At 38.0% G+C, this 18,798-nt stretch overlaps 1 protein-coding gene across 7 annotated transcripts in view; it reads right to left on the bottom strand.

Annotated features, from left to right (window-relative positions):
• Bmx (BMX non-receptor tyrosine kinase) overlaps positions 1–18,798 on the bottom strand; it is a 49,305-nt gene that overhangs the window by 17,444 nt on the left and 13,063 nt on the right. For 4 of the 7 annotated variants that reach the window (XM_047535875.1, XM_047535881.1, XM_047535874.1 and 1 more), the window contains 8 exons: positions 17,458–17,522; positions 12,463–12,638; positions 11,665–11,721; positions 9,366–9,437; positions 8,578–8,631; positions 5,423–5,477; positions 3,380–3,459; positions 313–440 (listed from right to left, as the gene is read on the bottom strand). In XM_047535875.1, the coding sequence (XP_047391831.1) occupies positions 313–440; positions 3,380–3,459; positions 5,423–5,477; positions 8,578–8,631; positions 9,366–9,437; positions 11,665–11,721; positions 12,463–12,638; positions 17,458–17,522 (687 nt within the window). The remainder of the gene's footprint in view (positions 1–312; positions 441–3,379; positions 3,460–5,422; positions 5,478–8,577; positions 8,632–9,365; positions 9,438–11,664; positions 11,722–12,462; positions 12,639–17,457; positions 17,523–18,798) is intronic. The other 3 variants (XM_047535877.1, XM_047535880.1, XM_047535879.1) reach the window with 3 other exon arrangements.

Here is an 18,798-nt window from a genome sequence, read left to right as displayed (position 1 = left end):
GTAGATTAGGACCCCGTTCTTGTGAGTGTGCACAATGGTGGGATTCACTTAAGTATTTTCATATATGTACATAGGAAAATTATGTTAGAGTTACAAATAAGTCACTCAAATCACTCAACTTTATTCTTTCTGGCATTATGGAATGTATCCTGTTATATTTCAGGAAGTATAAGTAAAATATCATAGGCAAAGGGCTTGGGAGCTTTTATGCCCTACTTTCTTGGTTCCTTATATAATTAAGAATATTAGGAGAATCCATAGTATCCATGAAAATTGATATTTGTCAACAAAGACCTATATGAGATAAATTACCTGCTGAATTGTGTTGATGATAATGAATGAGCTTTGGTATGGAATCAAAACAGTAGTTTTCTGCCAGGTATAATTTATTTTCAGCATTTGTATGCACATGGTAATGTTTGACAGTTCCTTTTTTATCACTAGTAAGGAAAAAAGGATGTTAGAACACTTTAAACAAACAATTCAGGCTTGATTAAATAGTGGTTAAATAATTATTTTGGATGCATTTGCAAATTTTGGAGAGGGAAGTCAGGGTAGGTTCCTCAGTCTTGACCTCTTGTGTTTTTCTGGAGGTAACCATAACAGACAGCAATTATGGAAGAGGGCTGCTCTCTGAACTCAATGTATCCTTTGTACACATACAAAATTCATGACTAATGAAATTCCAACTTTCCAGACTATTCTTCCCTTAGTAAATATAAAAATAGAATATTTCTTTGGTCATTAAAATCCTTGCAGTTCTTCAGGGTCATTTCTGAACATAAATTCTCTTTTAGGATAATAGTAGAGATGAAAATATGGGAGACAAAAGAAGATTAGGGTGTGGGTCTTCTCACTCCAGAGCATGGGTGGGAGATTCTTTTGGGAGTAAGGGATGTAGGATGAAGTGGTAGAGATGTCCTTTAACTCCTCATATGAACTAAAACCTTTTCTATATAAAACATTTTCTTCCTTTTCTCTCCTTTTAGAAATCATAGAGCATTGATGCACTTTGATCTAGGCTAATCAGGAATAATTATGATTGTCTTAGATTTTAGAGTATGGCACTGTGGTCAAGTACCAGGTTGTGAATCTAGTTCTACCACTTGCTAGCTACTTCCTCTGGTTGTTGTAAGTACTGGATGAGACTCTGTGTTTGTGTGTGTGTGTGTGTGTGTGTGTGCTCACGCGCGTGTGTATGACCCACAAGAAGCAGTTAATGAATTATTGAGGTTAGAATACCAACCTAGTTAAAATTGCAATTATAGGGCTGGGGATGTAGCTCAACTGGTAGAGTGCTTGCCTTGCATGCACAAGGCCCTGGGATTGAACCAGCACCACAAATAAAAAAAAAAAAAAAATTGCAAATATAAAAAGGAGAAAGGGTGCTTATTTTCATTGCAAGTGGCTAATCTGCTCTTGGTGTCAGTATGAAATTCCCTCAAGGACACTGATAAAGTTTCATAAAGGAAGGCTTCTATATTCATGGATTGTGACTATTTTCATTTGATTTCTCATTTATTTGCAAATTTGTCCATCTGGTCCCCTTCAAAAATGAATCTGGAATTAAAAAGCTTGATTAGGAGAACATCTGATATTAGATTTGGCCCAAACTGCCAGGCCAGAGGGCCACAGAAGTCACTCAGTGAACACAGTCTTCTCCGACTTCTAACTGTATTTGTTTTAGTCAGCATCCATGTGCATCCTAGTATCTGAGCTAAACTGAGGACATGACTTCTGGCACTGGAAAATGCCATGTGACCTCTCAGGGTACACCCTATTATCTCAAGTTGGAAGTAAGTACTCTATTAAAAAAAAAATTCTCAAAATACTTTTCATCATTTAATTATCATAAATACTCATGTAAGCACTGTGGAGTAGGGCACCCAGGGAAAGCACCAAGGTCAATGACCATTCGATTCAGCTGTTAAGAAAGGGTCCCAGGACTGGGGATATAGCTCAGTTTGTAGAGTGCTTGCCTCGCAAGCACAAGGCCCAGGTTCAAACCCCAGCACCGCAAAAAAAAAAAAAAAAAAAAAAAAAAAAAGGTTCCACACATAGAAATATTTTCTTTTCAAATGGTCCTAGTCATGATTTGGCTAGATTTCCATTCCAAAACACTGAGGGTCTCAGTGTAGACACAGGGGTGTAGATGAAGAAATACGTCTCAGTGGTTGGTGGACTGGCTTCAGGTTGGTTGCTTATTGCTTTTGTGGGCAGGTCTTTATTAACTCTCTTTGAACCTCATTCTTATCTATGAAATGGCACAAGTAAAACCAGCATTCCTATTTGCTTTGGAGGATCATTATGAGGAACAAAGCAACTCAAAACGAATGGGAAAATGGCTTATAAACCTCTGCAGAGGGATCTTGATGTTGGTTACAATGATTTGCATGAGATGACAGTGGGTTATTTTATATGCCTAATTGTTGGGGTGCAGGGAGTAGAGTAAGTACAACTACTTTTTCCAGCAGCAACAATAATAGCAATTGCTATTATTTTATTAAGTGATCTCTATGTGCCAGGCATTGGTCTGACCTAATTTGTGTATTAACTCACTTCATCCGTAGAACATAATAATCATTACTATGTCTCCCTTTCAAATGAACCTCAAAACAGAGATTAAGAAACATACTCAATGTCACAAAACTCTGAAATGGTAGAGCCAGATTTGGATCTAGAAGTTCAACTTCAAACCAGAACTTTTAACCACAGAGGATAGCATCCTGGAAAGAAGCTAGGCAGAAAACAGCCCCACAGATTCGACTTTCTGCTATCTCCACTCTCACTAGAAAGGCTTACTCAAAACTGGACACTGGGTAGCTCTCCCAGCTCAGCAGGTGGCTAGGACTGAGAGAGTGAGGCCACCATTTGTATTTTTCCTCTTTCTAAACTTAGGCCTGACTTGAAGGGAATCACCCATGAGTCTCTTTTTTTTTTTTTTTGTGGTACTGGGGATCGAACTCAGTGTTTGCGAGGCAAGCACTCTACCAGCTGAGCTATCTCCCCAGCTCTATTGTTTCTTTTTAGTTACACATGACAATACAATTTATTTTGACATAATTATAGAAGCACAAAATATAATTTGTTCTAATTTAGTCACCACCATGAGTATTGTTTTAAAAAATATTTACTGAGGCATGTTGTACTCTGGGCACTCTGCCATTGTCTAGGGTGGGAGGGAAGGGATCACTCAGAGAAGTCTCTCAAAAGTAGGGGGTAAAAAGACAGCTACAAATGGTCACATTTGACAAAAATACTTTAAGCGCAAATTTCAGAATTTATAGATGGTGTCTTGTCTTAAAATGTGACAAAGTGATCAGCCTATTCAAAGAACACATGTAGAAGGATAAGAGAAATAAATCTATGTCATACTTACTTCACAGCCTTACTAAATAAGGACACTGTGTACATTCCCACCTGGCTGGAATTTCTAACCATAAATGCGCCTTCTTTTCCCTGAAAAGGAAGGATTATTTTCATGGTTCTTGACAATGATTTTTCACATAGGCAGTGGGGAAAGAAATCTTTTAGATTTACTTTAACTGTCACTAAGGGTTCAGGTTGTCCAATAGTTGGCATAGAAGGGGGCCCACGGTTTTGCTTTCCTTCTTTTCTCATTCAATATATATATATTTTTCTTTTTCTGTGCTGGGGTTGGAACCCAGGGCCTTGTACATGGTAGACCAGAGTGATAGTGCTCAATATCCAGCCCACTCAATGTCTTTATAAATCTATTCTGTGTGTTTCAACTTTTCCTCCCCAGTTAATTTTTAACTCTATTATTTTTAGCTTCATACTTACACAAGCCTAATGTTTCTATGGAGGAACTTCAGATTACATGGAGGGAAATGAGAGGGAGTGGGGTATAAAAAATGGTGGACTGAGACAGTCATCATTACCCTGTGTACATGTATGATTGCATGAATGGTATGAATCTACATTGTGCACAACCATGTAGACGAAAAGATGTACCCCATTTGTGTACAGTGAGTCACAATGCAGTCTGTAAAGATAAAAAAAATAAAAAAATAAAAACCATAAAAGTATAATAAAAACAAAAAATGCAAAAAAAAAAAAAAAAAAGAAAGCAAGAAAGAAAGTTTAGAACCACATATCACCATGCCACGTCCTTGGAAAGCTTTAGAAAACCAAAGATGCAAAATAGATCATTTGTTAAAGTTTTACATTCCATTTGTCTTTCTCAATGACTTGTGCTAATTATAAGCAGATCCAGATTCAGAAAGAGCAGATGATAAACTATGAATGTGACAAAGTACCAAGTGAAGTCATCAGATTCTTATAAGTAGCTCTCAAAGAAATAACTAGTATGTTCACTATTTTGTTAGGTTGAATTATATCCAAGTATCATTTTTATAGATAAAAGAGGTTGCTATTGGTAATTCCATACCAATTAGTGATAAAATCAGATAAATGTATTCCCTATTACATCTGCTGTGCTCTGGTTTAGGTACTAATGAGTGGTGACAGACGGGAGGCAAATGGTTACACTGGTGGTCCTCAATGTATCATTTCTCTTGGGCTGGGTGTGTAGCTCAGTGGTAGAGCACGTGCCTAGCATGCACAAGGCCCTGGGTCCTATCCCCTGTACTGCAAAAAGAAGACAACCCCAAAGAAATCATCTCTCTTATTTATGGTCCTGTGCAGCCTCCTCCTACATTGATTTTGGGTAGGGCCATATGATTTGCTGTGACCAACGGGACATCAGGAAATATGACAACAGCAGCAACTTCATGAGTGCTTTCAATATGGTCCTTGTCCTCTTTTACAACTTCTATTCTGTGAGGAGGCCCCAGTTAGGCACATGGAGAGGCTGCTTGGAGACATACTATGGCGCTCAGTTGACTTTCTCAGCGGAATTCAACCCCCAATCAATCCACCAGTTAAATGCAACCATAAGAGTGAGTCTACAGGGCTGGGGATATGGCTCAGTTGGTAGAGTGCTTGCCCTGCAAGCTCAAGACCCTGGGTTCAATCCCCAGCACTGCAAAAAAAAAAAAAAAAAAACAAGAGTGAGCCTGTACGAGATGAGCATCGAGGCCAGCTGACTCAGAACTGTGAGGAATCATAAATCTTGTTTCAAGCCACCAAATTTTGGGGTTCTTTATTGTTCAATGGGGTTCTTAATTGTGCAAGATAATGGAAGTAGAAGATGTGGTTGGACACAAAGTTCTGGACAACCAACACTACGATGAGTTGACTGTATACTTAGCAATATTTCTATGAGAATTGCATTAACTTCTGGGCCCACTAATACAAAGAAATTCCTAGACTGAGAATGTAGCTCAGTGGTAGACTGTGTGCTTAGATGTGTGAGGCCTGGTGCAATAAATAAATAAATAGCTTTTAAAGAGACAGAGAAATAGAGATTCTTAGGGGTTGTTTTAAAGAATATACTTACCTTTTGTCTCAGTAACTGCTCAGATTGTGACCTGGAGATGTTACCTGCAAACCAGCTGTAAGAAGAAAGGATTCCATATTGAGAATTAATAATTTTTAAATTATATCATTTGACACTCAATTTTTTAATCTACAAAATGAGGCATTGACCTACTCCTCAAAAGAATCACCAGAGGATATTTTCAAAAATATAGATCCTTGAGACCCTACCACTCAAGTCTGATTCTGGGGCAAAGCTGGAACAGTTGAAGTTTTAAATGGGCTGATGTTCAGGAAGCTCTGGCCTCCTTCTAGGTGACCTGTTAATTATCCTTCATGTCACCATTTTGCAAGAGGGCCAGATATTAGACCAATGAAGACACTTCCAATAGAAAATTCAGAATTGCCAAGGATAAATGCTCTTGTCTTTCAACTCCATCATTTTCTTTAATAATCTGATAGGAACACACTTTATATCATCTATCTTCAAAGCAAATACTTATTTAAAGTTTAAGAAAATTCTCATGATAACAATAGATAAGCATCTAACATTATATTAGGGCTGGATCAGTGAGATGGAACTGAGAAAAAGATGATGTGGGAAAGACAGGAGTTCTTTCCTTTTAAAATAACCTTTAAATAACATCCTTTTTACTAAGTTAGCCAAGAACATCATGTCTTACTTTGTATATGGAGCTCAACAGGCAAAGAGTTATTTCTCATGTGGAGTCAACAATGTCTGTGGCCTTTGGCTTTGGCTAAAATGTACTAACGAAATGAGTGGAGTACGGCTTGGGATGGGGTACAGGTTTGGAGGATTGGGAGGACCCCCTGGCTGGAGCAGGACATCTGAGGAGGAAAAAAGTACATGAGCAGGGTGGGAGTGGATGGGAAGGGTTGCAGAAGAAAAATCAAGGCATAAAAGGTCTCAGAATTTGGCAGGAAAGATGGGAAGTGATTCTCTGTATATTCTCTGTGTTAGTTGAAGGAGGGGATACCAGCTAGTGGATAGTTCAATAAAGAAGAGCCTTAGACCAGCCAGCTTGGAGGTCTGGGTTCTAGAAATAACTTTCCAATATGTAGTTGCATGACTTTGAACAAGCCACTTTGCCTTTTTTGATCTTGGACTTCCCCACCTATAAAATTGGAGGGCTGATCTTGGTAAGCTTGAAAATATTTTCTACCTCTACCCTTATAAGTAGTTCATAATTAACACTTGAGATGTTAATTGATAGTTTTCTTATCAATTAAAATTTATAACCAATACTAGCTAATCAAAAGACTATTTAGGGCTAGGTGAGGTGGCAGACACCTGTAATTCCAGTGACTTGGGAAGCCCAGGCAGGAGGATCTCAAGTTCAAAGCCAGCCTCAGCAACTTAGTGAGGGCCTAAACAACTTAGTAACACCCTGTCTCAGTAAAAAGGACTGGGGATGTGACTAAGTGGTTAAGCACCCTGGGTTCAATCCCCGGTACCCAAAAAAAAAAAAAAAAAAAAAGACTATTTAGGGAATGTGATCTAGGATATGGGGGGATAGAAGGAAGAGATGATTAGGAATAAGAGAGAGGCCTGGAGACACAAGGTGAGATGGTGTATATACCTGATCCTCTCCACTCTCACATGAATATACACTTTGCCTATGTCATTTTGCTGACACCTGGCTCCATTTATTTTCTTAAATTTCTGTATTTCAATATTGGATCAGCAGAAGCCCAGGTCTAGTTCTAATACATTATTTTCCCTTTAAATGTCAGTGCCACCATCTTTAATTGAGTGAAGTAGAATTACTCTTGAAGTTATGGTCATAAGACAAATGTTCTAGTGGCACTAACAGAATAGGAAGTGGGGGGCATCAAGCATACTGTGAGAAGGCTGATCTTTGACTCATGTAGCCCTATAGTCCTGAGCTCCCTTTGGTGCATCTTTGGTTTTTGAAGAGGACAGGTCTTGCCTGACAATTTCCATCATGTTCATCTCCCATCTGCCATTTACAGTACAGTCTGTCTAGATGGTAAGGTCTGGGTTTCCCAAATTAAGGACTTCCAACTCATCTAAATGCTAAAACACAAAACTGTCACAGTGGGAGCTTCAGTCCCATTCATTTGAGTCTTTGCCTTCTGTCAAAGTGCAATTACCTTTGGAAATGACCTTGTGTTGGCCCTTCTCAGTTTTGCATGTCTTAATATAAATTATGCTATAGATATGAGGGCAGAAAGTGGGGCTAAGGAGAGTTAGAATGTGGGGAAGAGATTGTACTACAAAGGGAGGGAGATTACAGCACATCTACCCTCTGTGACTGGCATGCTCAAGACCAGGCTGGGTTAGAGATTAAGAGGAGGAGTGCAAACAGTGACATGCACTTTATAAAAGCTCTCACTTCACATGTAACCAATGAATCAGTGACAGCCCTCATATGAAAATAGAACTAGAAATATGCATAGTCTTAGTATCCAAATGAATTTTATACTTTTGGGCATAAAGTGAGTAAAAAAGGCAATTTGCTCTATTACTCCCATCTTTCCTTAATATCAATCTTTACATCTTGGGCACAATTACATGTTGCTCTTTGTAGAATGCTAGAACCCTAGTTTTGGGAAAGAACTTTAATGGCCACTTAGATCAATGAGACTCAGTATAATTAGGATAGTTACACATTCTTATTTGCCCAGAATAGTTCAGTTTATGCCAAATGTTTAGTGAAATTTTTCTTTCTCTAAAGCATCCCAATTTGGATGCTAAATGATAAGATCACCCTGGTAATAGTAATCTCTGAACAGAAATGCTACCATATTCAAGATTTCAGTATGCTACCTTGTAAAATCACTGCATCATAAGTAACTTCCCCCTAAATCTGATTCAACATTAATAAGGCCTGATGAGAGGCCTCCAGGGAATAAAAAATGAACAGAAACATCATATGAAATGAAGGGGACACTGGATATATGACAAATCCAGTGAAAATGTGCAGCCAATTTAGAAAGTCCAGATGGGGGGAAATATCCTCATTGATAACAACCCAACTCATTGCCACCTGTCATTTAGAACCCACCTGAGCTTACCCATGTAAACACAGCCTCCTAAGAAAGTCTGAGCCATCTGTTTTAATGCCTTTGAGGAATTAAATAGAAACATCTATGCCTACTCTTAGAGGAGCACAGAAGACTTTCAACACTCACTCATAATCATCCAGGTTTTCCTCTTCTTCAGATGAACTTGACTCAGGGAACCCCCTTAACAAAAGTCAAGAAACAACATGAATGAAAATAATCACCATGAAACAATCCAAGTGCCTAGTACTACAATATTAAGTCCCACTCTTCTTCAATCCACATACATAAAATCTAGACTAAGTTTCTATTTTTGTACTTAATAAGGCATCAGCAAAGTGAAGAGTTGGGCTCATGACCAGTTTAATAATAGAATGGCTCTTCAGTACAGAAATCCCCCCCAGAAACATAGATGTATTTCATTCTCTCCTTTTTAAACTACAGTTATTAGTACAAATTATTTGTACAAATTCATGGGTTTCATTGTGACATTTCCGTACATCCATATAACATGCTTTGATTTTTTTCAAAACAGTGGGCTCATGAAATACATCCCCTTCAGGAGAGAATATAAAGTTAGACAATTTGGATTGTGTAGTAAGCTATCCTTAGGGAAGAGTTAATCAACTCCAGGTTGCTTTCCTCCTGCTAGAGATGCCTGAACCAGCTAGATTAATGTTCACACTAACCCAGAATATGTCATGAATGATGGCTAGGAGAAATCAGTGTAAGAACTGTAACCCACAAACCATCGATTCAGACCCACTTAAGGGTTCAGAGAGACAAACTATGTGGACATTTTTGGTTTATCTTCACCTTAAATGTAAAATTAGTTGCAAAATCATTGCACATTTTGTTAGCTTTCCTACAAATGGAAGCCAATCCTGGATATAAATTAATATCTGCACTTGATTTACCATGATATCTTTGAGGTGCTGTGATTTACAATATTTCTTTTCAACTGATTACTGCATGCAACATCTTCACTGCTGCAAACAAAGAGATATGTTTCACAAATTTATAGATTTATGCATACTTATAAATGTTAAATTTTAAAAGTAATTCTGTTCATATATGATTTAGCTTTATTTGACATTTAGACCCACACATTCTACTTGGTTTGGAAATTTACGCTAACTAATTACTTTCCCACTGGTCTTTTCAGGAACTTCAATAAGAAGCAATATTTTAGCAATGTGCCTAAATGAAAGAGAATTGCTAATAATGGCTTATAATGACCCCAAATAATAACAAACCTGGATTAATAAATCATTTGAACTACATTTGCTCTGATTTTCTTACAGATATGCAAGCATTTTGTCACTTTTAGATTTAAAATAAGCTATCCTCCTCTTTGTTGTTATAACTATAATCAAAAGTCTTCAAATTACTGAAATTTGAACTCTAGCTGGACATAGATGGATAAACAGGATTTTCATCCTCTGCCACCTATTATTTTATCTCTTCATTTTGAGTGGTAAGCGTATGGGGAAGTGCCTACCTCCCAAAGCCCCCAAACTGTTTTATCTGGAATGTAGGACCTATTTCCTGTTTGCCTTCATAGACGAGGCTCTTTTTCAAAACCACATTTCATTGGCAAGGAAATGTTCTTCTGGCTCCATCTCAAGGAAGGCCTAGAGAAAGTCCTTAAACACTGAAATGCCTCCCTCCCACCTTCCCACAGAATCTTGCCCACCAGAACATTTCAGCTGTAGCTCTTCATAAGAAAAATCTTATTTAAAAAGGCTAAGCAATTTATTTAACCTTCTTGTTTTTAAGAATTTGGGTAGGCCTGGGGAGATAGCTTAGTCGGTAGAGTGCTTGCGTTGCAAGCACAAGTCCCTGGGTTTGATCCCCAGCACTGCTTTAAAAAAAAAAAAAAAAAAAAAAAAAGAGTTTGTGTAGAATAGCCCATCAATAGTACATCACTTATGTTTACCCATATAAAGGAGACTTTATAGACATTAAAAATAATCAGGTAGATTACACAACAATGTGAATGTACTTAACATTAATGAACTACGAACGTAAAAAAATGACTGATTGTGGTAAATGTGTATTTTACCACAATTAAAAATTTAAAAAGAAATTAAAAATCAGGTATATCCTCATGTGTTCAGATGAGAGAAATGTCAGAGATGCCAAGTGGAAAAAACAAAGGGCAGGGGCTGGGGTTGTGGCTCAGTGGTGAAGTGCTTGCCTAGAACATGTGAGGCACTGGGCTCAATCCTCACACCACATAAAAATAAATAAATAAAATAAAGGTACTGTATCCATCTACAACTAAAAAATATTTTAAAAAAAAGAACAAAGGGCAAAGAAGACTGAACAGTAAATTTGCTTTTGTAATATATATATATATATGTAGATATATATTGTAAAATATATATAATAAATATGTATAACATATATTTTTAGCATGTGCATAGAAAACATTTAGAGGAATATACACTTGACTTTTTAAAATTCAAACTCCATGAAGACCTTTTAGCAAGTATTAAAGTATTCTAATTCAATCATAGATGTAATATGTCTCATGCTAAGAAGTGAGTGACCAACCAGTCCTTTGTACAAATAATTAGTTTTCTGAAGGTCGAGGGCAAAATTCAGGGTCAAAATTAAAGATGGTTCGAAATCTAAGGGTATAGGTCAAAAACTCAGTATTCAAGATAAATGGTTCTTTAATAAATATTAATTAATGCTAAAAAATCCTTGATGACCAAAATATCAACTGTTTTAAAAATATTTTTTAGTGGTGCTGAGGATCGAACCCAGTGCCTCACACGTTTGAGGCAAGTGCTCTACCACTGAGCTACAGCCCCAGCCCAAAGTATCAACTTTTGAAATGCAGATAGGATCTGGCAATTCATGAATTGGTAGTTCCACAACAACCCCATATGAATCAACATTTTCTTCTAGTTTTTGGAAAACTGTTCAGTCATTTTTCACTACACACCTCCCTCAGTGAATCGCTGGACTTTCTATAAGGGAGGCGACCTGGCATAAAGTTAACATGACATTCACTCTCCTTGGATCTGGGCTTGTTGATCATGTCCTTCTATAGGAGCTTTGGGCCACAAGCAAATAAATGTAGCCTTTTCCCTCAGGCACCAAGTATGGATTAACACACTTGGATTCTAGTTCCACTCTGAAATGAAAGGGACCAGGGTTTGTTATGTTAAAAAAAAAAAAAAAAATCCAGAAGAATACACTTACATTTTCTCAAATTCCATAAGGCCCTGTGGCTGTATCATTGGTACAGTGAGGCATTTGCTTTAGGTAAAAATAATGAGCATGGAAAGAATAGAGGAATAAGAGGACAAGGGAGAAAACAGAAATACATGATGAGTCAGAGAAAGGATGTGCGTCACTGTGGGGAAGACAAGCATTAGTACCCTGTAGGGAGGCTTAAAACTGGATGAGAAGATGGCAGACAGTGGCAATGTAATGGGGAGGAAGTCTGAGGCAGCAAATAAGAAAGGGAAGTCACGTGATCCTTTCTCCATGATCATCTTATGATTCAATTCAACATTTATTGAGCATGGCGAGACTCAGTGCCAGATACTGGAGATATATACAATTTACATACCAACTTTAAGGTATTTTCGATTCTGGCTTTAGATAGAACCTTTAGGCTGAAAAACTTGACTAATCAAGTAAGCTCATTCTAAGTCATCTTTCATCGAGTGGGCTTATTTTAAAGATTCTGTGTCTGAAATGTGCAGACACATTCTTCTTTGGAAGAAGCAGAAACAGAAGGGGGAAGGAATAAAATACTTAAGTATCACTTAAAACATTAGGTAGGATAATCTAAATGGTAAGTCTATGCTGCTCAGTTCCAGTAGAGTCACCTGCTTCCCCAGTCTTCTAGTTCAAGTACTGAACATTTTCTGAGAGGACAGCCCTGTCTCAGCTAGGGCCTGCATCAAGGGTTTTGAGGGTGAGGTCCAAGGCAGTGGGACAATGGGGGCATTATCTACATGCTGAGCAGACAACCCAAAAGCTGAGGTTTACCTTTTCAGTTTTCTTACTTGCCACCAGTCAGGGCAGTCTTCCCTTGGAATATACCGCATGTTGACATTTGTCTGGGAACTGTAGTTTTTCTTTGTGTCACCGTCAGATTGAGGTAGAGTAATACTTGAAGATGGTGCATCCATTTTGAGAATAGGAACGGCCCGAGGAATCTTTAGCTTTGAAGAACAGGAGATTTTACTACATCATAGTAAGGCACAGATTCAGGAACTAGGAACTAACAACTAAAGTATATCAGTTCTTAAACTAGAAGGAAAGAAGGGAGGAAGGGAGGAAGGAAAGGGGGCATAATATTGGTATTGGTAAGGATAGTATTGGTAAGGATATGGAGCTACTGTAATGTATACTTTGGCTGGTTGGAGTATAAAGTGGTAAAAACACATTGGAAACTATGACCCAGAAGTTATGTGAATATGTGTGTGTGTGTGTGTGTGTGTGTGTGTGTGTGTGTGTCTAACAGTGAAACAAGATGTGTAAAACAACATTCATAGCAGAATGTTTTGAATTAGATAAAAATTGGAAATTACTAAAGTGCTCATTAAGGGGATAAAATAATGAATACCCTGTGGTTGTGGTAGATTAAGTAATGGCTTCTCAAATATGCTCATGTCCTAATTCCCAGATCCTGTGATTATCTTATGTTGCTGCCTGCAGCAACAATCCCGCGGGAATTTATCGGAGGTGGACTGGGAATGAACTACTTCTATTACTTTATCTGGACTACTTCCTTGCTTGCTTGCTTATTCGCTAGTTTATAGAGGAAGAGAGGCTTTGCTTAGAGGAAGAGAGGCTTTCAGAGGAAGAGAGGCTTTGCTTAATTTTAGAGGTGCTACTCTTTCAGAGAGGCTACACTTATCAAAGGTCTACTGCTTCTTAAAAGTGGGTCACTTCTTGGAGGTGTGGGGTGCAGGGTGCGGCATGTGGCCTGCGTCCTGCAACCTGCGACCTGCGATCTAGAGGTGCGTTCTTAGTCCTGTGTCCTGCCATCTCCTCCCAGGTGAAGAGAATGTCTTATATACCTAAGGTAGCCAATCAGCTTAGGATTAAGTAGGATGGTTGGAGCATGCACCACGGTACCAATTAAGAATGAGGAACATCTGTTAACCACTAGCACAGAAGAGACATTAACTAATCAGGCAAAAGTAGATCACGCCATGTTAACACTAATTATGCGCCACCTCTTGGCTCAACGCCAGCCGCCATCTTAGGGCTACTTAAACATGTCTCTGCAATCTTACATGATACAAGGGACTTTGAAGATTATGATTAAGGAATTTGAGATGGAGAGATTATTCTGGATTGTAGATATGGGACTGATGTCATCAAAAGGACCCTCTTAAAAAGGGAGGAAAGGTGGTCAGGGATTAGATAAAAGATATGAGCATGGAAGCAGAGGTCAAAGAATGCAGAGGCTGCTACCCTTCTGACTCTGAAGATGGAGGGAGGAACCAGGAACTGAAGAATATAGTCTTTTTTTTTTTTTTTGTGGTGCTGGGGATTGAACCCAGGGACTTGTGCATGACAGCCAAGCACTCTACCAACTGAGCTATATCCCCAGCCCTAGATAGCCTTCTAAAGCTGGAAAAGGCAAGAAAATTGATCCTCTCCTAAAGTCTCCAGAATGAATACAGCTGTATGGAACCATTTTAGACTTTTGACCTTCAGAACTATAAGAGAATAAATTTGTGTTGGTTTAAGTCACTAAAATTTTTAGACCAACAATGAGAAAATAATATGGTGGCATAGTCATACAATGGAATTCTCCAAGCAATAAGAATAAACTACAACCACACACTAAAACAATGTGAATCTCATAAATTGAACAAAAGAAGACAGACAACAAATGACTGTACACTTCATGATTCTATTTATGTAAAGTTCAAAACCAGGCAAATAATCTATGACATTGAAAGTTAGGCTAGCAATTACTCTTGATGGGATGTAGCGACTGAAAGGGAGCATAAGGTTCTATGATGTTCTATTTCTTAATCTGAATATGTTTTATACAGATGTGTTCAGTTTGTGAAAATTCGTCAAGTTGAACACTTAGGATCTATATGCCTTTCTAAGTGCATGTTATACTTCATTAAAAATTGTGTGTGGGGGGGTGGGACTGGGGAGATAGCTAGCTGGTAGAGTGCTTGCCTCGGAAGCACAAGGCCCTGAGTTTGATCCCCTGTACTGCAAAAAAAAAAAAAAAAATTGTGTGTGTGTATATGTGTGTGTGCACATGCACAAGCATGTGAGCACACACATGTGAGATCTAAATTAATTTAATTTAATTTTTTCATTTTTTTTTTTTTTTTTTTACTTTTTTCAGGTATATCATTTATTTGGAGTTGAGGATTTGACATCCTGGAAATTTTTTGTTATGCAGGATACTGATATATATATATATATATATATATATATATATATATATATATATATATACACATATACATATATATATACATATATGCTATGAAGTGGGTTCTCTCTAAATATGAATGCATTGGAAAGTTCCTTAAATGGAATTCTGAATAGAATGACTAGCAAGTTGATTTTTATTTCTACCATTCAGAAACTTTGTCTTCTATTTAGTGCTTGGTAAGAACAAAACAAAGGAAAACATGCTTTTCACAATACCCTTTCTGAACCCTGGCTCATTTGGGCAGCTTATAATCAAAATAGGCTTAGGAACCCTTAGTCACTGATTTGCTTGGCTGATAATTTTCAACACATTTCCCAAAGAATTTCCTGCTAGAGGTGAGATGCAATGGTTTCTAGCTCCTAAGTTATCTTCTGCTCTTAGATTTGTTTAAAACAAACTTCATTGGAATTCATACTTTTCGAGTGTAGAATTAAATGATTTTTACTCAATTTGTCAAGTTGTATAACCATCATAATCCACTCTTAGTATATTTCCATCACTCCAATAAAATCCCTTGAGCCCACAGGCAACCAATCTCCATTTCCACTCTGGCCCTAGGCAACCATTATTTGACCTCTGTCTCTATAGATTTGCTGAATTTGGACATTGCTGTTGGGGCCATATTTTTAATGTGATGACAGGGATGGAACCCAGGGTTTTGTGCATGCTAGATAAGCATTCCACCGCTGATCTACACCCCTGGCCCGAGGATCATAATTTTTAAGTTTTAGGACTGGAACAAGTATCCAAATCCAAATAGCAATGTTGCTGATAAAAAGTGAAAACTCTAAACCATAATAATTGTTTCCTTTGGCTGCCATAACAAATTACTGCACATTTGATGAGTTAAAATAACAAAAATTATTCTTTCTCAGTTCTGGAGGCCAAATGTCTGAAATCAAGGTTTCAACATGGCCAAACTTCCTCTATAAGGTCTAGAGGAATGTATTTTCTTGCCTCTTCCAGTTTCTGGTGGTTCTAGGTGTTCCTTGGCTTGTGGTACCATAACTCTAATCTCTGCCTAGGTCTTCACAAGTCCTTCTCCTCCTGTGTATCTCTCCATGTCCTTCCATCTTCTTACAAGGATACCAGTCTGGATTTATGGCCCACTCTAATCCTGTATGATCCCATCTTGATCTTTAATTCATCAGAGAAAACCTTATTTCCAAATAAGATTACATCCTGAGGCTCTAGATGGATGTGAAATTTGGGGGAGACTATTCAACCTACTACAATAATGGATTATTTGTCCTTCCCATTGGTTCACAAAAATTATATGGTTTTACTTTGAAAAAAGTAAGTGTATGTGAATGGGTGTAGCCAAAAATAAGCACCTAAGATACTATAGACCCTGATGGGTAGGTGGTAAGGTCCTCGTAGTTTCAGATGAGCAATCCCTAGGAGGGCATTTTACAGGACTACTATCATTTGAGGAGGCTGATACCTGCCTGGAAAACCTAAAAGCAGGAAACCAGTAATGAACTAAAGAAAGTACAGCAGCCTATTGTGTGAGAGCAAGTTGCATATAGTTCAATTATCCAGAGAAATCAAAGTTTTGTTTGTTTTCCTATAGATCAACTCCACCCTTGGGAAAGAGTTGTATTGGAGCCATCTTGAAAGGAACTCTGCCCAGGATGGGTGAATTGACACAATAGGAGGGTTGAGGGATGGAAATCTAAGAGCTGAATATTAAGACATCTGTTCTGTCATAAAATTGTTTAGATCTTCACATAGTTCTCGCATAAGACCAAGAATAAGCATTAGGAAACTCAGATGCCACCAATACCTAATCATGATAGGACCAACTATGTAGGAGCATCTCCTTTTCACTAGATCCCCTTTGGCTCCAACCCTGAAAAGGTCAGAAATCTTAGCCTCTCCATGACCATTCCCCCAAAGCAGGCTGTCAGCTGATGCAGACCCAAGCTAGGTAAAGGCGTGAAGTGAAGTTGTAACTCAAAATAATGTTTGGAGTCATGTGATTATAACATTCAGTGGGACAGTTCAGAGGCTATTCTTGTCACTACTAGCAGTTGGGGCAAAACATCATCTGAAAGTGAATGGAAAACTATGGAATCTGCCCGAGATTTTATCTGGAGACACAGAAGAATTCCACTGAGTAGCTTTGGATGAATCATGACGGGAAATTTATGTTGTTTAATGCTTGTGTCCCATTCCTTCACTGGGATATTTCTATGAGGCAGTCTTGGCCATGCTGGTGGTAGGGAAATAATGATAGCTATTAAGAGTTGCCAGTTACATGTGACACCATCTTAAATATTTCTTTCACGTGTGCCCACTTTTTTTGTGTGTGTGTGACTATTTATGGGTTTACTGGTTAGGAAAAGACCTAGTAGTTAATACAAAAATATTAAATGTTACAATGGTTCTATATGATTCCATTTTGATACCACCCACAGCTATTAGTGATTGCTCACATTTTTTTCTCTCTTTGCTGAGTAGTCTGCATGAAGTCCACATTTTCTGGTCTTGAATCTGGCAGCTGTTCATTTGTTTAATATATCCTGACAATGGGAAATATTTAAAAAAAAAAGTTGACTTACCACCCTGTCTGGGAAAGAGGGAGCTCTGTGTTTCTCTTCATTGGTGGCAATATGCAGATCAGCATCTGAAATGTAAAACCAAGTGTCATCAGAAGGAATGTGAAATAAAACAAAAACAAAGCAAGAGAATGTTAGGAATCAAAAGAAGGAACCAGATCGTGTGAACCAGATTAACTGAATTCAAACACAACATCTAGAGTGATTCTGTAGCTTTCTTGTATAATGCCCAATTCAAACACCATTCCTCTATGATCAATTATTGATAACTTTATAAATGTGGATTGAAAATTCAAGTTCCTCTTAGTCCCATAAACTACTAATTTATACCTCATATCTATCCTGTATTTGAGTCACAGATATCTAATCTGGTTAGGTAGTACATATGAGCCTAGGGTTCAGTATTTCTGTCTGATTCCTCTTTGATTGGCTCATACAAGATACTTTAATAATTATTTAAGATGAATAAATAGCTCATGAATATATAAATAAATCTATTACATGCTTTTTTTCTGTTCTTATGATATTTGTTGGTTTCTCTTACAAGGAAATAGATGCTCAATCTGTGACAATGAAACCACTGTATGCTTTATCAGTGGGGTGACCATATGGTTTATTACCCAATCTGAAACACTTTTTTGGTGTGTGGTGCTGGAGATTGAACCCAGGGCCTTGTGTTTGCAAGGCAAGCACTCTACCAACTGAGCTATCTCCCCAGCCCCTGAAACGCTTTTGACAGTGAAGGGATATGCTTTTAATAATTATGCCAAATTGCCAGGCACCAAATGACAATGTCTTAAACAATCTGAGATATTTGTTAAATCTACTGGTAGGCTATGTAGCCCATAAAAAGGGTGGACCAGGGCATCTTGAACACAGAAAATATCCAACTCTTTGCTTTCTGTGCCTATGGGCTGCCCAGTAGCTCAGCAGAGGAATCCAAAAGAGTACCTTATACTTGGGCAGATAGACAATATCACATGTTGCTGCTCATGAGCTGCAACACATCTACACTCTGAAGTTATACTCAGGGTCTGGTAGAGAAACTCTGGCACCCAGGACACCTGGTAAGTGCCATGAAAACAGAGCCTACGAAGTTATTCCCAAGGTAGTGTTCTCTCTGGCCTTCTTCCTGCTCCTTCCCAGGGAGTTAGGGCAAGGTCAGAAAGGTAATCTGGCTTGATAGGTAAGGATACCAGATCACAGACAGAACCACTGGAGAAAATGATCTCTACCATAAACAGACACTACTCCTTCTCAGCCCTTCACAGTGGAGGGAAGACCCACATACAGTTAATATACTTAAAATTTTATCAGCATTTAAAAAGAAAAAAAATATATATA

This window comes from Sciurus carolinensis, chromosome X (assembly GCF_902686445.1).
Source record: "Sciurus carolinensis chromosome X, mSciCar1.2, whole genome shotgun sequence".
NCBI classification, from domain to species: Eukaryota; Metazoa; Chordata; class Mammalia; order Rodentia; family Sciuridae; genus Sciurus; species Sciurus carolinensis.
Note: the sequence above shows the minus strand (reverse complement) of the source record. Positions and strands in the feature narration are given on the sequence as shown.